The sequence below is a fragment of the Monodelphis domestica genome, chromosome 4, assembly GCF_027887165.1.
Source record: "Monodelphis domestica isolate mMonDom1 chromosome 4, mMonDom1.pri, whole genome shotgun sequence".
NCBI lineage: Eukaryota > Metazoa > Chordata > Mammalia > Didelphimorphia > Didelphidae > Monodelphis > Monodelphis domestica.
The window spans coordinates 197,678,299-197,703,107 of NC_077230.1; the positions used below are offsets into that span (position 1 = coordinate 197,678,299).

The window sequence follows — 24,809 nt, forward strand, 5'->3', positions numbered from 1 at the left end:
ATGAATAATTCTCACCAAAATACTGTTTTAAACCCTTTAAAAACTCCATTACAAAATGAATTATAGAAACATATCTTTTTAATTAAAATTTAAATGTTTATCAAGTTATTAATTCTTTTAAAATGACTCAAGCAGTTACATAACTAAAACTTAAAAAGCTGCATTTAAAATTAACAAATAATCCTGAGGCAAACTAGTAAAATCTGAATCCAAATAAGCATATAATCAAATACTACATTCTTAAATGGCTAATTCTCACACAGATTATTCTTCAATCTACCTAAATCGGCAAATTTGACTAGTTTCCCAAAAGGAGGAATCGTTTTGGTTTGTTTCTCCTGGAATATAAGCATAATATTGTGGGTCTGCTTTACAATTATGTTTATTAAACTACAGGCCAACTTGACTTTCCTGGGCTTTTTGATGACAACTAAAGCAAAGGGTAGCAAATAGCTACTCTGAATATCTTAGAATAAATAGTAGTGTAGTGGGTAACACAGTTGCAGATTTTGTTTCAGAGACAGTGAACTTTTAAAAAACACATACCCACAAACCTAGGATTCTCCAAATAAGTCTTAATTGGAAGGAAAAGAAAGGTGGCAGGAAAAGCAAGGTTAAGGTTGTTATTCCTGTTCTAGTGAGTCACAACTCTTAAGTATTAAGAGAAAATCAGTACCACCCTCACTTCTACACCTCCTCCCTGCCTTCAAAAATGAAATCTTCCTAAAATGCTAACACCCTCTCAAAAGGCCAGTACTTAGCAGCCTAGGAGAAACTGGCCGAGAGAGGATGGGTGAGGGTCATCCGGTAAGCCATTTCCTTTTCTATCCTTCTCTTCCACCCTCTTTCCGAATCCCAGGAGCGACTGGAACACTGGGGAGTGTTAGGTGGACTCCCCATTGGCCTTTCTGCCTCCCACCCCTTCCATTTCTAGTGTTGCTATCGCAGTTCCAGAACGAGCAAGTTTCCCTATCTTCCCCCAGCATCCCCACCCTCCGGCCCTTTGCTGTCGAGCATAGTTCCCAGTCCAGATCACCCCGCCCCCACCGCAGCGCTGGGGAAGAGAAGCAGCTTGGGTGGAAGGGGGGGTGGGGGGGTGGCGGCTCTTCCCGCAGCCCGATCCCGGCTCCCCGGGAAATGGCTTCTGGCTGCTTCCTTCCCCAGGCGTCCGGGAACCGTGGACAGGGATGAGGTGAGGCTCTCGGGACTCTGCAGTTAGGCCGCGACGGGGCCCAACCCTGGCTCCAGGCTGCGGGGGGGGGGGGGGGGGGGGGGAATTTTTCTCCCCTTGGAATCGTCCTTCAGGCTTCCCTCAGCCGAGCTGCCTCCACCCTATACCCTCCCGGTTCTCCGGCCCAACCCAGTCCCAACCTAGCCCTCCCCGAGCTGCGGCTGCGGCGGCTGCGGCCGTGGCTGGGACTGCTGCTCTCAGCCGGCCTCCGCCGCCGCCCGCAATAGCCCCCGGGCCTCGGCCGACCTACCTTCTTGATGTTGTAGAGGCGGGTGAGCATGCCGATGCCGCGATCGTTGAGGATGGTGAGCTTCTCCGCCAGCTTCTGCTGACTGGGCTGCAGCACCGAGCGCGACATGGTGGTGCCGCCGGCGCCGACCCCGCTCCCCAGACAGCGGCCCGCGGCCTCCGCGCTCCCTCCCTCGTTCCGTGTCCTCCCGTTCGCCCGCCCTCGACCTCCGCCTCAGGAGAGTGTTCCCATGGCCCGCCCGCCCCAACCCTGCCGGCCGGTGAACACAGGAGCCGCGGCCGATGCGGCTGCGGCTGCTGCTGCTGTTGCTGCTATGGGAGCTGCCGCTACCGCCGCCACTGCTCCAGCCGCTGCTGCTGCCGCCGCCGCCGCCGCCTCAGGGTCCCTTCCCCCGGCGGCTGTTCGCCGGTTCCCAAAGCCTGCCCGCCTACCTTCCTGTCCGCCCGTCCTTCCGTCCCCACCCCCGGCTCTCCTCTCCACCCCACCCCCCAGCTCCGAGCCGCCTTCCCCGGCTCCTCCACTAGGTGTGGCGGCAGCAGCAGCCACAGCAGCGGCTCCGGCGTCTCCCGGCCGGCCCAAAACGAGGCAGCTTCTAGCAATTCCCGCCCCCCCCTTACCCCCCAGGCGCGCACTCGGGTCACCTGATCCACCTCCCCAGCGCCTCCCGGCGGCCGCAGCAGAAACTGTAAGAGCAGTAACTTGTCTCTCACACTCTACCCCGCCCCTCCTAACTGGATAGGGGCGGAGAGAGGAGAAGGCTTGAGCCCACCCTCCCGGGCTGACCGTTCCTGCCCTATGTTGCCTACCACTGGTTCTCCAGGATCTTAGGGAAAAGAGAGGAATTGCAAGGAATATGGGTGGTTCTACGGTCAAGTTCATTTTTCCTTCCCTTGTCTCCCTCTCCCTTTCTCGCTCCCTAGAGGGGCAGAGAAGCTGATCTCCCATGCCACCTTCTGCGAATCACCCAGGCAGAAGCACGGGGGCGGGAGGTTGTTCTCTAGCGTCGTTTCTCAGGAGTGGGTTGGTTGCTCCCGGCACCTTCCCCCCATCCCTCTCACGCCCCCACCATCACTCCCACTCCTTTGACAGCAGCTCCTGGCAGAACTTAGCAGATGGTGCCCTCCCCAAAAGGCTGGGATCTCCTCCTGTTCGATTGTTTCCATCTCCCCTTGCCTTCTGAGTCCTAGCCCCTACCGCACCGCCTTCCCCTTCCAGTCCCCCCATCCTACCCTAGGACTGATTGAGAGAAGGGGTCAGGATCCCAAATCGAGAAGCTAGGCGAGAGGCAGGCAGAGCAAGGGTGCAGAGCAAGCATTCCCTCGGTCCCCTGCCCACATCGTCTTAGAAACAGGCTGGGTTTGGACTTTTTTTTATTTCAAACTTTTTCCCCCCTGCTAGGTCAATTTCAGCTCAGCTTGTTCTGGCAGCTGTTCTCTGGTCAAGAACCTTAAATTCCTACTCCAAGAAAAGTGAGCAGAGAAAGTATATGTAATCGTTTGGGGAGAGGAGTGGTAGGGAGGGGCTGACATTCCAGCCTTGCAGAACCCAACTGCTTTCATATTTTTAGGCTTACAGTAGTCTTCCTGTTGTTTTAGTTCTAATTTAAGTCTTAAAGACAACATAGGTCCAGACCTTTCAACAAAAAAACACTTCTAACAAATATATTATTTTATTTGTTATCTCTAGGTTACCTGGGAAAGCAGATCCTTCATTCCTTCAACATGATTTTTTGTAAGGGGATATTCCTTCCACAGGCCTTCCATACCTTTGTACCAGTCCCCATGAGTTGCCATGGCTAGAAAAATTCATGACCTGGTGGCAAAACCTCAGGCAGATGTTTCCCCAAACAGCTGATCTTCAAATAACAAAAATGTCTCTAGTTTTAGAAGCTTGGGCTCACACTGGAATGGCCCTTGAGAAATCCAAAGGAAACCCCAAGCCTGGAAGAATAGGAATAGGATTTCAGTGGATGAGGAAGACAATTTTATTTAAAAAGCAGCTTTTCTTTTTCCCCTCTAAAGCAAACATAGGTATTTGTACCCATTTGAAGCACTATTTTACTTTTCCCACATTATATCAGGTTCTTTCTAAATTCTCCAAGACTAGTTCAGTTTGGATAGAATATGGAAAGAAAAATGAGCCATACCCAAAGTGAATAAAACAATCATCTTTGCCCACAATCCCATCTCTCCTCCAAATTTCTCTATTTCTTTTGAGGGCACAAAAAACTTTACTGCTGCATACATTTGAATCCTGTGTCATCCTGTACTCTTTTCTCTCCCTCTCCTTGAAAGTCCAATTAGTTGTCAAGTCTTCTTGAATTAACTCCACAAATCTCCAATATATTCTTTCTGTCACCTCTCTGAAACTCTCACAGGCCACCCTACACTTATAGTAGCCTTCTAATTCTCTCTGATTGTAGACCTTCCTTTCTCCCATTCATGTTCCACACAACTACCAAATGAATATACCTAAAACACAGTTTTATTTGTAACAGTTCTGACTCTTCTACTAAAAAACCTCCAGCTTCTCCCTATTGGATCATGGATTTAGAACTGTAAGGGATTGTAGAAGTCAAGTAATCCAACACATTAATTTTAAAGAGGAAGAAGCTGAGAGAGCAGCTAGTGGATTGAGAGCCAGGCCTAGAGATGGGAGGTCCTTGGTTCAAATCTGTCCTCAGATATTTTCTAGCTGTGTCACCCTGGGTAAGTCACTTAACCTCCATTGCCTTGTCTTTACCACTCTTCTGCCTTGGAACCAACACACAGGATTGGTTCTAAGATGAAAGGTTAGGGTTTAAATTTTTGTTTAAAGATGAAGAAATTGAGGCCTGAAGAGGTTTAAGTGATTTGCCTAGGTAATATAATATAAGTAAAGGTAACTGGCAAAGCCAGAATTCAAGCCCAGGGCCTTAGACTCCAGATTCTACATGCTTTTCACTGTATCCTGCTACCTATTATTGCCTCTAGGACAAAAGACAAACTTTTGTTTTCATTGCCCCAGTAGAATACAAGATCCTTAAAGGTGAGGACTGTTTTTTAAGGTTCTTTTGTCTTTGTATCTCCAGTGCTTTACCTATAGTTGAAGTTGAATAAATATTTACTCAATTGAATTGAAAAGGAAATTCCTTTCTGCCCCACAATCTGGACAGGAGTAATTGTACCCATGGGAAGAGAAAGTAAGAGACTAACCCATTTGGTATGATTTTAAAAGCTTGGAAAAGATTACCCTGTTCCTAAATGTTACCCCAATCTTTCTGCCACTGTGCCTAAAAGTCTGTTATTAAAGACACATTCCTTTGATTAAGACTGTATCTCCAAGAATCTTGTTCAAATGCACACTCCTGGTGAGGTAACATATTACATATCACAGTTACCAAGTCATTAACACATTGGAGGGATTAATTTATCAAATCAATTCTAACCCTATAGTTAGCCAAAAGGGAATGGAACAAAATACTGTTTTGATAAAAAACCCAGGAGGGAAAGGTTTGGAGCTTGGAGTACCTTCCAGAGATTTTGGAGATGATTGGGGCATTATAGTGATGGATTCTCTGCAACAAAGAAAGAGTCTATGGAGGGGCACAGAAAAGATAACAAGAAAAGATCACTAAAGAAACAGTTGGGAAGAGGCAAGAATGAATTTCCCATTACTTCACAATTTTGCTTAGAGCCAACATTACTGAGCACCACCAAAAGAGAACTAACTATATGTCACTTTTGACATGGGCACTGTACCCCAAAAACCCAGGCGAACTATTGTCAAGGGAACTCCCTTGTTGTTTTCCTAACTCTGAGCCTAAAAACACCCAATGACCCCACCTAGGGTCCTGAGATGACTATCTCCCTCTGATCGTCCTCTAGATGGTCAGAAAGATGCACCTTCAGACCACATCTCCATCCTATCGGACATCTGCTTGTCCCCTAAAACTAAGGAATCTTTATGTCCCCAGGCAGACCCCAGTATGATCACCCCACCTCATGCCTGTTGTGAAGAATGTATAAAATCCCCAGAACTGATGTCGTCTGGGGGATAGCCTCTCCATCCATGCTGTCCTCTTGGGGGAACAGCCTTTCCTTTCATGCTGTCCTCCCAGGAACTGCTCCCCATCTTGCTCTTCTACCTTGCTATCCTCCTGGCCACCCTCAACATTACTTTCTAAATTAATAAATCTCTTTTTGTTTTTAAGCTAAGTTTTGGAGTCATTGCATGCTTGCAAAAGGCATCCTTCCCGAACCCAAGGGTATCCTTCCACACCCATAACAACTTTCTAATTTTAAAAAGGGCCCTTACTACCTATGGGAAAAGACAAAAAAAAAGACAAGGTGTACAAATTTGAATACAACAGTTTGTCTTTATAAAAAGCCATTGATAGAACACTGGCATATTCCCATATAGACTTATGCCCTTGTAATCGCTTGTTTGTATTCAGAGGGCCCAAAACAGAGATCTTAGGATCATGAATAACAGAACTATAAGTTCAGACTCAGCAACCATCTAGTCCAACCTTCTCATTTTAAAAAAGAAACTGGAACACAGGAAAGTTAAAGGACTTGCTTAAGGTCACATAATGTCAAAGGTGAAATTTAAACTCAGATTTTCTGATTCTGGAGGAAATAGTCTAATTACTGGGTTTTTATTATAACCCAATTAGCCTTGTAAAGGAATCATCTGCTAGAATAAAACATATTAGACCTAGATGAAATATTTGCAGCTCTTATACTTGTTTACATTTTTCCTCAGAAGAAAATGTCATTAAAGTACAAGCCTTTGAGGCTCACCCACATGGATAATGCGAAGTCCACTGTTAGCACTGAACTAATAAAAATATATGTAACCATGCACTTATGATTATAAGGCATTCTTAGCAATTATATGTCCTTTTATGTTTTCCCTTTGATTCAAGATTATTTGATATATTATGTGAACTGGCTTTTAAAGTTTTTATAACAATCTGCTTATGTTGTGATGATTTTGCTATTCAGCTAAACTTTTTTATGTGATAGTTTTCCAGGAAAAAACAAACACACAAAAGGTCCCTTAGGCCCATAGGAAACTAATTTTTTTTTCAAGAGCATTATAAGAATCCCTAATTTCCTTTATCATAGCATGAATATTCCTGACAGCTCCTGTGGTGTTAAAGATTTTAAAATATCTCACTTCAGTTAAAAGAGCTCTGCTAATGTGTCCCTAGAATATGTAGAGAAAATTAAAATTATTATATGTCTTTAGAGAAAATGTGGGAAGTAGATGATAGCTCCATATTTACAGTAGTCTTGGCAAGAGTTATCTGATTTGGATATTTTATGTTTGGAATATGATTTTATTTATTTATTTTTGGTCTAGGTCTGTGATTTCATTGGCATCAGGAATTCCCATAAGGAAACTAATGAGCATTGTGCCAAGTTCTAGGGAAGACAGTCCTTCCTGTCAAGGAGCTCATGTTCCAGGGAAAACTCTTCAAAGAAATTTCAGCTGCAAATGAGACAAGAAGGTTCCATGTCCTTGGGGGTAATAGCAGCATAGCATATCAGATAATAATGCTATTTCTTTTATATTATTACTATTTATAAAACCTTATCCATTTCTTGTGTTGAACTTTTGACAAAGTCAAGGATTTTAGTATTGAGGATTTTGTTTTCTGGGTCTTCACTAGTTATGACTGCTAACCAAGGAGGGACTACAGCATCTGCAGAAGCAGTGGACAAGTCACATTTACTTAAGTTATTTCTAAAAAAAATGGTTGTGGGGGCAGGGCTGGAAAAAGAGAGGTATTGCTTTTCTCAGGGTCTAGGAAACTGAAAGTTCAAGTAATTTTCCTAAGGCATGTATGTATGTATGTATGTCAGAGGCAAGACTTGAAGCCAGCCCTTTGAGATTTGGAGGCCAGCTCTCTAGAGATCCACTACCCCAGACTGTCCCAATTGTTATTAGAGGAACAGTTCTTATGTAACATATTGCCCCCTTCATAAATGGATATTTTATTTGCTAAAAAGCTTATAAAAAGGCATCAATGCAAGAAACACAGAAGAATAACTTGAGTTCTTTTTAGGGCCTGATAAATAGCAGCACCTCATAAACTACTGAGAATCTGGAAAGAAAGCATGCCCCTCAAAAGCAAATAACTAACTATAGAGATGGCAGTAGGGCATTGTTTCCCAACTGCTAATTTGAGTATGTTTATTTTCAGGACTTTGGCATGTATTGTTGGACATTTGAAACTCCTTGTAATCTGGTCCCTTCCTATTTTTCCAGTTTTCTTACCTTTTACTATTGTCTACAAACTCTATAATCCTAATACATTGGTTGACTTGCTTTTTCTTTGACCATAACAGACTATCTAAACTCCAAACAAAAAATAAATGTTCATTCCCCTCACTTCTACATCTTAGTTTTCCTAGCTTCCTTCCAAAATCTGCTCAAATCCAATCTTTTTCAGGAACCTTTCCTATGCCCTCCTATTATTAACCCCCCTTCTAAAACTACTGTCTCTTGACTTTGTATGTATCCTTTTTTGTACCTTTAGTTATTTACATTTCATCTCCCCCATTAAACCATAAGTTCTCTGAGGACAAGAACTATATGTATGCCTTTCTTCATATCCCCAGTCCTTGTCATACTGCCTATCACATAGTGAACATTTAGTAAGTGCATGTTTATTGACTAAATAACTAATTCTTCATTAAACAACTGTTTGGGAATTGTGCAACTATTGTATAATAACTATTGTATTTGAAATATAGATTTAGGGTTTCTTTGTCTAAGTTAGAGATGGGTCATTATATGCAAGAAAGTCCTGATTTGAGACATTAAAGCCCAAATTCTAAGACAGTAAGCAATTTTTTGAGAAACCACCTTGAAAAGACATGGAAAAAATGACAAAAGAAGTTGTAACATCAGAAAACAGAATACTAAAGTTGAGAAACTAGCAGATAAGTACAGTGTTGATACTGGGAACTGATCTTATTGGAAGAGCTGATTAGTATCAAGGAGGAATCTTCTACTGTGGGTGAAGATCTCGTTTGGGAGTAGAGAAAGGCTGCCTTGCTTTCTAGCACCATCTATATAATCAGTGAGAGTATATACCTCAAAAGATTGATTTACCTTGTCCTTTACTCTATAGACCCCAAGTTTAAAGGAAACTGCTTTTCACTGAAAAGGTATCAATCTGACACAGGTCCTAACTAGGAAAATCTGGGAAACTCTGCAGACCCTAGGCTTAAGGCTGTTTTTAGCTAAAAGCTCAATACTGCTACAAACTCCAGTGGCAAAGAAATTCCTTTATCTGTCCAGAGAGTAGATTGAACTTGATGAGTAAATGCTGACTATTCCCTAAAGAGACTACAGAAACCCTAGCCAGGAATCTAGCATCATAAGTTTCCTTAGACTTAAGAATTTCCTTGTCCATGTGTCACACTGCTTAAGTTTGTGTATATATTCACTCCTCCCATGAACACTGTGTGCATTGATGTGAAAGTGTGACCCAGGTTTATGGGCAGACTATTATGGTTTTTTTTAAAACCCTTACCTTCTGTCTTGGAGTCAATACTGTGTATTGGCTCCAAGGCAGAAGAGCGGTAAGGGCTAGGTAATGGGGGTCAAGTGACTTGCCCAGGGTCACACAGCTGGGAAATGTCTGAGGCCAGATTTGAACCTAGGACCTCCCATCTCTAGGCCTGGTTCTCAATCCACTGAGCTACCCAGCTACCCCCTAGGCTATTATGTTTTAATTATCATTACTTTTGCCTCCCTGACAGCTTGAGTGAATCCAGGGTCACCTCTATGCAAAGATAAGATATCAAAGTAGCACTTTGGTGGAGAATACTCATATTATAATAATGAAATCACTTATAATGAAAATCTTGAAATCACTTAAAGGACATTTTCAGATTATTTTAATGTTAATATACTCTGTCATTGAATGGGCAGCTAATTCTAGAAGCCTTTCCCAAAGTTGGGGTGAAGGACAATAGCCCCCTGTTTACTATGGCCTAGGGTGACTCTGTGTGTTTATTGAAGCCAAATTCTAGTGTTTAAAGCCCATAAATCAAGGGAGTTTCCCAATTCCAAAACCAGTGTCATATGATAGCACCTTCCTTGAAGGGTTATTGTGAGGATCAAATAAGAAAGTATATGTAATATATGTGTCAAAACTTAAAGCACGATAAAAATGTCAATGATTATAATTGTCATGAGCTGAAAGAAACAGATAGGAATTATGGTAATCAGATAATATTCAATTTTATTCACTTAGACAAAATAAGTAAGGTTTCATGAAGATCTAATCTATTAAGAATAGCCAACATGTATACACACACACACACACACACATACACACATACATTTACTGGGGGGGGGGGGGTTGGAATAGAGCAATAGAGAAGGAAATAAATATTTTTCATCATAATAGCTTAAATAGAGTTAAGTAGTGACCAGAGATTACAACATGATATAGTTGAAATTAAGATGAGCCTAAATGAAATTCAGGAAGCCTCTGATAGTCAAAGGGCTAGATGCCATAAATGAAACTGATCTGGAAAGTCCAAAAAGAAAGCAATGAAAAATTAATTACAACCTTGATCTTGAACATTCCCAAATGCATCTAGCTAGAATTCTTTTATGAGCTGTTAGCATTTTGGTTATACAGTTTAAATTTTATTTGTTTTTGCTCTGTACCAACTAGAGGCAAATTTGTCTTTCCCCTGTAAAGCTTTTCTTAAAATAAACTCAGTTTTCTCTGTGGGAAAATTCTAACTTAATGAAGAATTTAATTTTATGATTAGTTTTAATTTTCTCCGTTCCCTTCATGCTGCTAGGAATGCATATTCTTTGTGTTGTGTTTTATTTTTTGTAATTTAATCTTGTGCTTATTTTTTCCTACTTAAATAGTATCGATGAAATAAATACTACTGAATGCAAACATTGGTTTGATCTTTAAAATGGTTTTGATCTTAATTTCTTTATATATACAGAGTGTTGCAAAAGTTTTAGTGTAGTTATAAGTTTTAATAACTTATGTACAAAAATATGCATGTGTGGACATATACACACATAAATATGCATCTTCATGTATTTATGGAATAGAAACAGAACAATTAATAAGCTAAATAATGGATTCAAATATAGATTAGCAGGGCAGCTAGTTGGCTCAGTGAATAGGGAGCCAAACCTGAATATGGAAGGTCCCAGGTTCAAATTTGACCTCACATACTTACTAGCTGTGTGATCTTGGGCAAGTCACTTAATCCCAATTGCCTAGCCCTTACCTCTCTTCCACCTTAAAACCAATACTTAGTGTCAATTGTAAGACAAAAGGGTTTAAAAAAAAAAAAAGAATATAAACTAGCTGTATCAGTAACATATAGCTGCAAAAAAAAAAAACAAAAACACCTCCAACCTCTGAACCCCCTATGCACATTCAAGGATAGGTAATAAACAGAACTAAGTGTACCTGACAGAAAATACACTCTATATAAAAGGATACTCCCTGTGGTGATTATTAAACATACCAAGAGAGTATAAACTATCAAGGATGCAGAAAGAGCAGCAGCTAGAAGCATATTTGGTAATAAAATTGCTTCAATTGACTCCTTCCCCTACCCACTGAAAACAGTTACCTCATATGAACCAGTTACAAGCATGTTGGACAGCAGGGAAAGGGACACAACTCACATATACAGGGAATATTGGGGAGAAGAAAAGGAAGGGAAGTGGACTACAATTTCATTAGTTCATAAGGAACTTATAGTGCAGAAACTCCCTCTACCTATACAGAAAAAAACTGCTGTTCTACTAGGTAGAATCCTAGAGATGTCTCAGGGTACTGAGAGATTGAACTCCTCAGGGTTACAGTTAGTATTTTATCAGTCTGGATTTGAAACCAGGTCCTTCTTGCTTCTCAGGCTAGTTGCCCATCAACTTTACTAGTAGTTCTTAAAGTATGGTTGGAAGATCCTTGCTGTACCCCAAGACCCTTTTGGGGCAGAGGGTCCCCTAGATCAAAACTATTTTAATAATACAAAAATATTTTAGTTTCTAATATAATAAATGTCAATAGCTACATTCTGCAGGTATCAAAGTTCTAGTAGGCATCCTTAATAATATTTAAGAGTATATGGAGGTACTGAGACCAAAAAGTTTGAGAACTGTTGCTCTATACCATTCTAACTCTAACAAGAGCTTAGTTAGTTATCACATACACATATCTAGTGAGGATATGTACCATCTTATAACCTAGTCACATTGGGACCCATTGGTTCTGATTGATTCTGATATTTGCCACAAGAGAAGTAAAGTCCAACTAGGACCAGATCAGTTCTGCAGGACCTACAACCTGACCCTTTTATACTCAAGAGTAAACAAACTTCTGTGCTATACTTTTACTACTGCTCCATTACTAAGTTAAAAAACAAAAAAAACTCATACACTTCTGAATCAACTGACAAGAAAAAAGTAAGTCACATAAGAATGTACATCTAGTGTTATAACATCTTTTTTATCACTAAGAAATTCATATTTATTGGGGGAACATTGGTGCCTCAGTGGATAGAAAACCAGACCTGGAGACAGGAAGTCCTGGATTCAAATTTGACCTCAGATAATTCCTAGCTGTGTGACCCTGGGCAAGTTATTTAACCCCCTTTGCTTAGCCTTTCCACTCTTCTGCCTTAGAATAAATATTGATTCAGATGGAAGATAAGGGTTTTAAAAAAAAAGTTATACTAATAGATTTACTGACACTGTGGCTATTTCTGTTGTTTCCCTTGCTCCATAAACCTATTCAAAAACATTTTTTGTCTTCTATGGGGGATGGCAACTTTTCAAATATGGAGTACCAAGGCACAAGCTTCTGTTTTTTATGCTTTGAGTTTGGGGGAAGAAATAAACATGACAACTCTCACAAAGTAAGTATAGTACCAGTTATTTATTTGAGAAAGTTTTGGGGAGGAAGATGATGGTGGTAATAGAAATTTGCCCTGTCAATAAAAAAAAAAAAGATTTGCTTGCCATCTTCCACAATCATGTTATTAGCATATATGCCAACCTTATAATATAAAATGAAATAATGAAATATAATATAAAATGAAAATGTCTGAAAAGATTAATTTCATTTTATTATGTTCTGTCCACATGTGATAGGTGAAACTGGAACCTCAAATATTGTTGATTTTCCATGAACATTGCCAGAAGTCTTATTTTTCATTATTTGTAATGTAACAAAAAATCTGCCCTGGGTCAAAATTAAATCTGAATAGGCAGAAGCAACTGCATGAATCAAATTAGAACAACCTGGTTTGAGTTGGTTGCTTCTTCTCAACTAATGGTGTCAAATTCAAATAGAAATGGATCCCTAAAACGTATGTCAGAATCCTTGAGGGCCAAGTATTGATGTATGAAATTACATATTAACATTATCTTTGTTCTGTCATATTTTTATTTCTTTTGTTATAATGTTATTCCATTTTAATTCAGTTCAGGCAGCACTGGGGAATGTTGTGATGTGCTTCCAGTAAGCTGCATTTCAACACTTCTGTAATAGACCATGCTTTATATCTCCTCCACTTAACCACCAGGACTTGCTTTTTTCTCCTCCCCACCCCCAATCTTGCTCTGAGAACAGTGAACAAAACACTACTAACCATTGCTCCTGGAAGAGGTATTATGGATAATCTACTGTCCTTTATCTCCACTCTCACTGTTGACCAAAACACCCTTTCTTGATCACTAATCCATAGATGTGTTTTATACCTCTAGTCCTTTGAAGGCAGAAACTGTCCCACTTTTCTATTTGCATTCCCAGCACCTACCATAATGTCTGACATCTAGCAGGCACTTAATACTTGTTTATTGACTGATTGATTCTAGACTCAGCCTGAATTTTTTTATCTCTGCCATTAACTAGCTATAGGTTGATAGAAAAATAAATTAACCTAATTGTGCCTCTATTTGTGAAGCAAAGGATTTGGACTATATATTTAAGATTCCTTCTAGCTCTAAGATTCTTTGTAGATTTAAGTTGAAAGTGAATCTACTTTTTAATTGAATTACTGTTTCTGAGATCCTAGGGTAAGTTTATCTCTCTCACTCTCTCTCTCTCTCTCTCTCTCTCTCTCTCTCTCTCTCTCTCTCTCTCTCTCTCTCTCTCTCTCTCTCTCTCTCTCGGTGTGATTTAATAATGTTCTCTTCTTCTCCAGCAGGTTAATTTTTCTTGATGTTGCTCAGCCTTGTCTCTCTTTGTGACCCCATTTGAGGTTTTCTTGGCAAAGATACTGAGATTTCCTTCTCCAGCTCATTTTATAGATGAGGAACAAAGATAAATAGGAATAAGTGATTTGTCCACGATCACAGAGCCAGTAAGTGTTTGAAGCCAGATTTGAACTCAGGAAGTTGAGTCTTACTAACTTCAAAACTGGCCCATTATTCATTCTCCCACCCAGTTGCCCTAACATGCTAAATAGACATAAAGATGCCCAACCAAGAAACCTCAGCAACAAAAGCTAGATCTAATTGGAAGTGACTCTGAAGGATTAAACTGTTTGGCCTATGATAAAGCCATCATGGCCCAGCAGGACCAAATTCACCATGAGATTACTATTCAAAATCCTACATGCCCTTTGATGCAACCATAGCACTGCTGGATTTATACCCCAAAGAGATAATAAGGAAAAAGACTTGTACAAAAATATAGCCACTTTTTGTGGTGGCAAAAAATTAGAAAATGAGGGCTGCCCTCCAACTGGGGAATGGCTGAACAAATTGTGGTATATGTTGGTGATGGAATACTATTGTGCTCAAAGGAATAATGAACTGGTGGAATTCCATGTGAACTGGAACAAACTCCAGGAATTGATGCAGAGTGAAGAGCAGAACCAGGAGAACATTATACACAGAGGCGAATACACTGTGGCACAATTGAGTATAATGGGCTTCTCTACTAACAGCAATGCAATGATCCAGGACAATTCTGAGGGACTTATGGGAAAGAACACTATCTACATTCAGAGAAACAACTGTGGGAGTAGAAACACAGAAGAAAAACAACTGCTTGAGTTCTATGGGGATATGATTGGGAATCTAGACTCAAAAAGATCACTCTAGTGCAATTATCAATAATATGGAAATAGGTCTTGATCAATGACACATGTAAACCCCTCCCCTACAGACACACAAAAACCAGCTATAAAAAAGACAAAAACAAAAACAAAGGAAGGACTGGAAAGGCTTTATTGCTCTATTTCTATCTAGCCCTCCAGAGAGGACAGGCAATTGTGGGAGTTGAGAAGGTGCTGTATCAGTCTGCATGGTGAGGGGAGGTCCTGGTGTCTCAGGCTTTACTGAGTTCTCAATGATAGATTTCTGCCACATGTTCATAGACTTGAGCAGACAGAAAAACAGTCCTCAAAGGTCAAAACTATTGACAGTCAACCAGAAGCTGCTCACCTCCAGCTAATTATGGCATGAAAGCCAATTCTTTCACACTTGACAGAGGAGGACAGTTTTATCAGTAGGAGGTGGAGCCTCATCCCTTCCAGGGCTAGAGCTAATTCCCCTCCCCTCCCATCTTCTGCTGAGGGGAAGTTCATGGGTAGACGACAAAGAAGGTTTTTGTGGTTGTAAATGGTAATATGTAACTCTTCTTTTGTTTTCTTTCTTTTTTTTCCTGCCACCCATGACCTTGAGTGTTTTATTAAACAGGATACTGGTTGTGAGGGGGTAAATTACTTTAAATAGGTAACCAAGTAACCGAGAAAGGTAATGTGGCATAGTGAGCACTGAACTGACTCAAAGGACCTGGGTTCAAATCTTCTGTCTCTTCTGAACAATCTTTATGACTCTGAACAAGTCAAAGTTTCTCATTTTCATCATCTGTAATGTCAGTTTGAATTAAAAAAGACTACCAAAGTAGCAATAATAAAAGTCTTTAACTGAGGTGAGGGAATTGCCATCATACAGCATCAAAGTATAGGAGTGGAGTGCCCACTAAGGGCAGAAGGGGCAGAGTTTAAATACATGGTGGAAGGGAAAATGATAGAAGTGGGATGGGCAACATTGACTTTTACTGGGAGGAGTGCTGGGAAGAATTAAGTTGTTTTACAAAATAGCCAAAGGCTGGGGAGACAGGGGAATGTGACATCTGGTCAGAACAGTGGACTCCATCCTCTGGCAGTTCATAGCTCTGGGATGAGGACAAGGTCAGCTCATAGTCAGCTGCATTCAACTGTAAAATGATAGAATTAGACTTGATTGCCTACCTCTGAGGTCTCTTTCAGATGTAAATCTATGATCCTATCGTGTGTGTGTGTGTGTGTGTGTGTGTATGTGTGTGTGTGTGTGTGTGTGTGTGTGTGTGTTTCAATTCCAAACATCTTAATTCAACATAAATTACTTTAAGTAAGTAACCAAATAATTGATAGAGACAGAGGAAAGAGTACTGGCTATATAGTCAGAAGGTTTAGGTTCAGATCTTAAGATTCTGCCACCTTGGTTACCTCAAGCAGTTATTCAGTTTTTCTTAGCCTCAGTTTCTTGACCTGTAAAATAAAGGGATTGGACTATATGATCTCTAAGATAGATTGAACTCCAAACCCATGATCTCATTATCCTAATTGCACTTTAACCAAGCCAAAATGCTTAGCTGTTTGGCATTAATTTTAAAGATAGAGAGGACTAAAATTATATTGTTTGAACCAATAATTACCAAAAATATACACTTATGAGAAAAAGCTATTGGTAGGGGGACAAAGTGGTAAAGTTGGAGTCAAAATGACCTGGGTTCAAATATTGCCTCTGTTACTAATTAGCTTTTCCACTGGGAAAATGTTTACACTTCTCAATGCCTCAGGAACCAATGTGGGATTTAATCAATTAAATTCTATTCAGCTTGTATCTACATTCACTGAAGGAGTTCTTTCTACTTAATGAAATAATTGACATTTATACATATACTATGCACCAGAGCTGACATTGTTTAGGATATACCCAATTTCTAAAGCAAAGAATAATTTTTAAGACTCTAGTGTTCTTTGTCATGTGTTATGTTGATTTCTAACTAGAATGTAGCCTTTTTTAGTTTTTTCTCAGAGTAAATTCTAAATTTTAAAAATAGAGTATATGAAACAATTTTAGAAATCTATCCTCAGACAATTCCTAGCTATGTGATCCTGGGCAAGTCACTTAGCCCTCTTTGCCCAGCCCTTGCCCTTCTGTCTTCTTAAAATTGTTACTAAGACAGACAGTAAGATTTTATTTTAATTTTAAAAATACATAAAGTAAATAGAGAAATTTATTTTTAAAGTCCATTACTATAGAATAGTAAAGAGTTCAAATCAACAGAGCAATTAGTATACATATATTCATTTTAGCACAGAATGACATAGACAATTAATCTGGTAGTTTTGATGCTTTGTTAAGAATCTTGTTTAGAAATCAATGTTTCACTTCATTTTCGTAACCTGAAAACTCTCAAGTGTGGTGGTAAGAATATTTTTGTACCAACACAAAAAAAGAAAATTTGTGGAAAGAACAAGTAGATAGTGAAGAAGTAGAAGAATTAGTGGTAGACATCTTTTCAATAAATTTAGAAGGAAAAGGAAAAAGGGAAATGGAACAGTAGATAAATGGGCTAAGCAGATCAAACAGCTATAGTTAAAAAACCTGAAGAAAGACTAAACTAGTAGTTAAAATGAGGACTTTGGATTATCTGCAATTTCAGCTCTCTGTTGTACCTTTCCCTTCTCTCATATTTCTATAGATAATACTGTTGTTCCATTGTTTCAGTTGTGTCTGACTCTTTGTGACCAACTCTTCATGATCCCATTTCAGTTTTTTGGGGGGTCAAAGATACTGGAGTGGTTTGCCATTTCCCTCTCAACAGATAATAGAGAGTTGACTAAATCCTAAATATAATGGAAGGTCTCATGTGGTGATACTGCAGCTCCCCCACATCACAGGAACCATAGTCATTCCACCACAGAACCATTCCAGAATATGAATTCTCTCAGAGAAACCTGCTTCTAAAGTAGCTCCAGCCAGCTTTTTCAGCTTTCAAAGCTATTATCCATAAAACAGCATATTTGAAAATCTGCTGCTAGTACATGCTGTTCATGCAAAGCAAACCTCAACACAAGAGAGAGAAGTAGAATATTTGAGGTACTCACTAAAATGGAGAAACTCCACATACAGATTCTCAAGAAATCAGATGTGTTATTTTAGAGGCAGACTGGTGTAGTGCAAAAGGTCCACTGGACTTGTATATAACATTGGTTTGAATGCTGTCTGATCCTTTCTGGAGGATCACAGGCAAAGCTCTCATCCTTTCTGATCCTGCTTCCTCATTTTCAACATAGGGGTAATAATACTCTGTAGTAACTTCCCTATAAGGTTGCTGTGGTGTCAAGTGAGTTTCTGTATATAAAAACCAATAAGAACTATAGAAATATTATGATTATTATTACAGAGGCAACTAAGTGGTGACATGAACTCTAGAACGCTAGATCTGGATTTGGGAATCCCTGAATTCAAATCCAGTTTTAGACTTTTAATAGCTGTGTGACCCTGAATAAGTCATTTAAACACCCAGGCTCAGTTTCTTCATCTCTAAAATGGGAATAATAATAGCACCTTTATCCAGGGTTATTGTGAGAATAAAATAACATTTGCAAAGCATTTTGCAAATAGTAAAATGCTATATAGCTAACTAGTATTTTTATTTATTTATTTTTATCTAGCATTGTAAATGCCTAGGCATCCATATCTTTGGGTATGGACATCTGCCTCTATTAGCCAAGGACTTTGACTTCTTTACCACTGGCACATGGTGGCTATTGCATTACTGCTGAAGAACAGGCAGGGGCACAGACACAATCTATGTCATCATTATTTAACATTAATTAAAAGCAACCTAGCTCTATCATACTTACTAGAGGATATATACACAAAGGAGAGAGAAAGAGAAAAGAAAGAGAAAAAAATAAGGAGGGCAGAAGAAAGAAAAAGGAAAGAGGAGGAGATGGGAGATTGAATAGAAATTCTTACTCCAATTTGAATCAAGTTTCTAGGGAAGTATAAAAAAGGAATGTTTTGTGTTCTATTGTTCTATCTAATATTCTATTTTTGTTGTTTTGAGACAAAGACGGAAACACATTTTAATGGAAGCTGGCTACATGACCAGTGGTAAATAAGGCATTCTGGGATGCTTCATTTGTCAGATTTCACAAGAAGTAGTTCCCAAGATATCAGTGTACTGCTTTTCAGAGTATGGTTTAGCTCCCTTGGTCCCCCCTCTGGCCCCAGGCACAGGAACAGAGTACAACCTGACCTTCATCCAGGGCCTCATGCTCCTCAAGAAGAGCAGATTTCTGTGTTCTTGTCTGTGGTCACTGCACAAAGTTTTTATCTTTTTTAATATGCCCTGGACCCCTTTGACATTCTGGTGAAGCCTATGGAACCCTGCTCAGAAAAATGTTTTTAAATACATAAAATGTATAAGAGTATAATGAAAATAAAATATATTGTAATACAGTTTGTAAAAATATTATAAAAACAAATTCAGAAATTCCAGACTAAGAATCTTTGTGGTAGAGAAAAACAAATATTTGTGTTACCTTGTTTCAAATGATTAAAATTCCCAGTTACCTGTCATTATATTCTTAACATAGTAAATGTGTATTTTATATTCTTTAATAATAAAAATTAGCAACCTCGCTCATTGCAAAGGGAAGGGGGAAGAAATATTTGAAAATCAAGATGGTGTGAAAATAAAAGATATTAATACATTTTTTAAAATGTGCCAACCTTTAAATACAATGGTATATTACCTGTATTCCCCAGCATTTAAGCTAGATCTCCCATAATCCTCGAAAACAGTAATAAGACTTGTTAAGTCAGAGAAATGTGGCTATGTATTTATTAAACAGAGGTGTTTCCATCCCCTAAGTGAATAGCATCAATACCATCATTCATGTGTGAGTAATGTGTCTCCCTGGATCTCAGTTTCTTCTGAGAAGACTTACTGCCTTCACTGTGCTGAGGCACTGGATAAAGGGAGAAAAGAAACAACTATTGAATGATCATACTTCCTCCATCTGAGTAATTAACTGCCTTTGAAAGGTTGAAATTCATGAATTTATCAGGCTCCACCCTACTTGGCCAATCCAAGCTGATATTACTCACAGATGCCAGTTCAGTGTGCTATGCTCTCAGGTAACTTCGTGGTGAACTAGAAATCTGATTATGTAAAAAGCTTTTGGCTTCGGGCCTCCAGAAGGTATATGCAAAACAAATTTAGAAAATCAGATCTCATTCAAGGTCAGAGTGAAACGTTTTGTTGACTAAAATTTAATTTCAGTGCTTTTCAAATGACTGTTCGCTAGCTATTTGCATTATCTGATGTGGAGAATAAAAAGGAAATCCTGGCACACTAGGTCTGTTATATGGTTTCTGACTTTTTTTCTCCCCTTTTGCTTCGTGAGAATCATAGGTGGGTACTTTTTGTTGTCACTATGAAGTATTGCCTCGGGAAATCCAACTTATTTAACTGCAGAGCAGAGGAAATCGAACTTCTTATTTAAAGGCTGGATTGGGTACTGCTTTGTCAATTTTAGGGAATCTCCTATACAAGACTGAACCATTAGGTTTCTAGTTTGTGTTTCTGTCCTTTGGTGGCTTTCACTCTGGTGGTTTTCACAGGGCAGAGGGTGGGAACATGGGGAGTAGAGTACTCCCTTATGCTCTTGCTCCCCATAATTCCTCCCCTTCTTGCCCTATCCACTTGTTCTTCTCCATCTTCCATCTGTCTTCCACAGAGAATTCACCTAACAGGCTGGAGGTCTTCCTTCCTTTTATTTCTTTCATGATCTTTAGAGCACCAATGTACTCTTCAGGCTGGCGACCTGCCACCTTAAATTCTCACTGTGTGATCAGCCCACTTCCTGTACCAATCACAGTCATTCTTAATAATGACCTTTCAGCAGCTTCTCACTCACTCAGAGGAGGAGGAGATGTGACTAGCAAGCTACAGAATTGAAAAGAAAGGGGCTTTGTTCAAGACAGTGGCTTTAAAATTAGTCATTACCTTACCTCCCCTGCCTCTTACTTTCACTTTAACCTATTTCATATTGACTCTCCTGGATTATTGAATGGCTTTGTTTTCCATTCTCTGCCTCATATCTCACCTGGAAGATTTGGTTCTCTTTTGGATTTTTGACTTGACCCAGCTCTCTCTGGTTTTCTCTCTTGGACTAATGGCTTTCTTTCGGAAAGGAAAACTTTATCATTTACTTTTTCTTTCCCTTTTTTGTGTATCAGTGTCTACTTTGGCAGCCTGATGAAACCAATGCACCCCCTTTTTTAGAATAATGGTTTTAAACACATAAAATGCATAGGATTACAAAGGAAACCAATTACATTGAAATACCCCATGCTTAAAGACCAGAGATCGAATGATGTTGTTCTCAACTTAAACTTCTTCCTCTACTTGTGGAAAATGAGAGCAGAGCCATTTACAAATTTTCCAGTGGGAAGTCCTATATATGGTGCTATAGCAACAGAGGGAGTAGATATCAGTAGGCCAGGATGTCCTGCAGGGAGTGGAGTTAAAAAGTTTTACAGCAGGCAAATAGAAAGGCAACATAAAGAAGCATTGAATTTGGATTGGAATTCTGGATCTGCCACATATCATGTGACCTTGGACAAGTCATCAAACTTCTCAGCATCTTAATTTTCTCATATGTAAAGTGGTACACAGACTAGTAGACTTATGAGATCCTTTTTCAGTTCTGATTCTATGGTTAGCTTTGGTTCATTGAAAGTGGCTTCATAAATCATTGAGAGCACTTGTCCTGGCAATTATTTATGGAACCTTGGGACCTCATTATATCTTGGGCCTATGTCTCCCAGTAAGTATCCCAGAACCTTTAAAGTAAAGGATTCTCCAGGGTTTCTTATCCTCACAATTATTTATGGAACCTTGGGAAATCATTACATCTTGGTCCTGAATATGTGTATGGTATTTGGGGAGCATTTAAAAGAACTATATTCATATCAATGAATTATATTCTAAGATGTCCTGCAAAGGTGTAAAACTCTTGGCCACCTGACCACAAGCAATCATAAAACTTTTGTGAGCTAGAACCAAATTAATATATAATTAGAAAAATTTTAACAGACACTTAAAAAAATATATAACATTTGTTGTTCAGTTGTTTCCAACTCTTGGTGACCCCATTTGGGGTTTTCTTAGCAAAGTGATTCGCCATTTTCCAGCTCATTTGACAGATGAACAACTAAAGCAAATAGTTAAGTAATTTTTCCCAAGGTTACACAGTTAGTGTCTGAGGTCAGATTTGAATACAGGTCTTCTTGCTGCCAGGCCTGGTTCTATATCCATTGTACCACCTAGCTGCCCTCAATATAGATAACGTACATTTGTGGTTCTCTAAGACAATATGGACCTACAAGGATCCATTTATATTTTAGTCCTAGAGGAAATTCTGGGAGGAGATAAAAAGAATCAAAGAGGTAGGATTTGGGGAAAGACAAGGCCTAATCTTAGGGTTCTGGGCTACAAATTACATTAAGAGGAAATTCAAGTTTTATTATAACTATTGAGTCCTGAATGTAATCATCCAAAACTAGTATCTCTGATGCTTATATATAACCCAGATCCAACTGGATTTCAAAGGGCCAAACTGAGCAGACCTCAGAGAAGCCTTGCCCTACCCAGAGTTGTCCTCTGCCCACATACCACTAGGTATCAGATGACAGAGCAGAACAGGCTTCAAGGAGCCCTTGTCTAACTTACATCTTGCCTAGATCCCACCAGGATGTTCTCGAAACTTTCCCTAACATTCCTGCCAACCTTTTGCATCAGTTCCAGTTCAAAGTGCAAAGTTTAAAACCTGAACCCTTAAACTGTGTATGTGTGTAAGGGCAGAGTTGATATGGGAAATCCATTATCAATTTATACAAGTTCCTAAAACAAGTTGATGATATCACAGGTCAATGAAATTTGTTTGGAGATATCCAAAGAGTATCTCCCCATGAAGTGGACATGCCTGCAGAGTACACAAAGACAACTCTTGGGACCAGAAATGTCTTTAAAATCATTGGCTGATTCATAGTAAGGAGGATGATTTATTGTCAAAGAAATTTCACCAGTCTTTGGACTATAAAAATGAGTTATGAGACAAGAATTCATTTTCATGTATGTTCTCTCTTGGATTTTTAAAGATAAACTAATATATGTCAGGGTAAATATGTTCTAGAATGTCAAGGAAGAGCAGAACTTGTGCTCATATTCAGCTTTTCTTCTTAGGAACAGTTGATAGCATTTTGTGGTAGAAGTGCATGGCAGACGGGAATATGTGTTTGCACAAATCGTGAGAGGAGAAATTCTAAGAGTGGATTTTCCTGGCATAATAGATGGTAGGAATTATAGCACTGATAGATTTTCAGCAAAAGCACAAAGCAAAGGCAAACATGCACACCTACTCAGTCCACAAGAGTAATTCATGGAAAATGTTCCTGAACTCTATCCTGCTGAGCCAAGAAAGGGGAACTTTAAGTTCCTTAAGGAATATAATTATAGAACCCGCGTTTCTGCCAAAATAAGGTAGATTTTCTGGGCATCATCTCATTGAAAATTCCAAATTCTAGCATTTGGAGTTTGGAACTTTTGGAGAGAAAGCAGAATTTCAGAATGTCTTTCCTTGACAAAAGAAGATAGTCCACATAGCTCCTGCAGAGCATCCTGTTTGGAGATGAAAGCAGTAAAATATTCAGATTACATGGGTCTGATGGGAAGACTATCATTCAGTAGCCCTTAAACTTTCTTTCCCTTTTGGGGTCAACCTAAGCTATATGATGGTACTGTGAGTTTTGATGAGACTCTATAGGACCTCGTAGGAAAGAAGGACTTGATAGAATTCTGAAGTGACTCAACATAATGGCAATTCCAAGTTAATTTTCTTTTGGGGGAAACTAACGGTTTGAGTCCTTTATATGTCTTCTGATTCTTTTCATGAGTTCCTAAGAGTATACCGCAATTTTTAAATTTTCTATGGAATGAAACATACATTTAATATTTTGAGAAATCCTTTTTATCCACATTTCAGTAAACCTAGGCATGAGTTATGTCCTGAATATATTAAGAGATTTTTTTTTTAAAAAGCAGTTTTAGGGAAAGGCAATGGGCCCAAGAGAGATATTAATTCTCATGGGACTCAATATTAGGATTGCTATGTCTATGTAAGCCCAGAGTAATTGAGGGTGGTACCTGGACTCAAGTGATCCTGGTTCAATCCTAGGGGCTTTCCCTTCCCTTCATTTCTTTCTTTGATTTATTGACTTTATCTGAAGTTGCTTTAAATTTTTTTTTCTAATATGTTTAGGCTTTCTGATGCCAGTATCTTCTGAATACCAGAATCTGCAGGGTAATGAAATTGTCTCCAATTTCCTGAACTCATTTAAGGGCAAGAGGAAGTATCAACCATCTTGGAGAATTAGAAATTGATCTGTGTGTGGTGAAGATGTGTGGACAGAAAACTAAAATTTGGTGGAGAAAGCTTGAAGAGTTTGAGTGTCTGAGAGAGCATGAGAGGGAGGAGTGAATCAGAGAAAGTGAGTAGGTGGGAAGCTTGGAAAGAGTGACTGAGAGGAGAAGAAAATTCAGTTTGAAATGGAGAAAGAGAGGAAGAGAGAGATCTGGACAAGCAAAGATAGAGATAGAGATAGATATACATATAGAGACAGAGGGAGAAGGGAGAAAGGAGACAGAGAGACAGAGAAATTATGAGTTCTAGAATACTGTGGTCTAGCTCTCCTGCCCCCTTCAACACACATGGCATAATTACCAATAAAAAATACCAGTGATGAGAGCTGTTGGTTAGAATTTCTCTCTACCACTTATCTAAATCAGATGTTTTTCTGGGCTTTTCTTTTGTTTGTTTTTTAAAAGAATATCTGTGGGAGTGAGTGCATGGGAAGAAAATCTAAAGTACATGTCTTGTGTATATATAACAAGATTATGATATGTGCTATATATAATATATCAAGAAGTCTGGGTCATCCTACTTTCTACCAGAAAATAATGGTATGACAAATAAGTTCATTTGTCTACTAAAACAAATGAACTATGATTTCCATTCCTGAGGTTTCTCTTTATTTGCCCAATGTATTTCAGTCATTATAATTAATAGCCCCCTGAGTATGTTAGAAGATGCCCATGCTTCCCATGGCCAGTGTATAAATTAAAGAAAAACCATTTATTAAGTACTTAATTTGAGCAGATTCCCAAGTGCCAGTAATATACATAGAAAAGCAGAACAG

General features: G+C 39.2%; 1 protein-coding gene and 1 long non-coding RNA gene across 3 annotated transcripts in view; one reads left to right on the top strand and one right to left on the bottom strand.

The window, feature by feature from the left end:
* The window catches only part of NCKAP1 (NCK associated protein 1), a 139,838-nt gene extending 137,396 nt beyond the window's left edge, over window positions 1-2,442 (bottom strand). Inside the window, exon 1 of one of the 2 annotated variants that reach the window (XM_001369048.5) lies at window positions 1,482-2,442. In XM_001369048.5, the coding sequence (XP_001369085.1) occupies window positions 1,482-1,589 (108 nt within the window). In that variant the 5' untranslated portion in view covers window positions 1,590-2,442. The remainder of the gene's footprint in view (window positions 1-1,481) is intronic. The other variant, XM_001369070.5, reaches the window with a different exon arrangement.
* Window positions 2,443-2,466: 24 nt separating this feature from the next.
* On the top strand, window positions 2,467-19,900 carry LOC130453733 (uncharacterized). The gene is made up of 2 exons (XR_008911261.1): window positions 2,467-2,950; window positions 3,168-19,900. It is a non-coding gene; the product is annotated as an uncharacterized LOC130453733 (long non-coding RNA).
* Window positions 19,901-24,809: the final 4,909 nt, after the last annotated feature.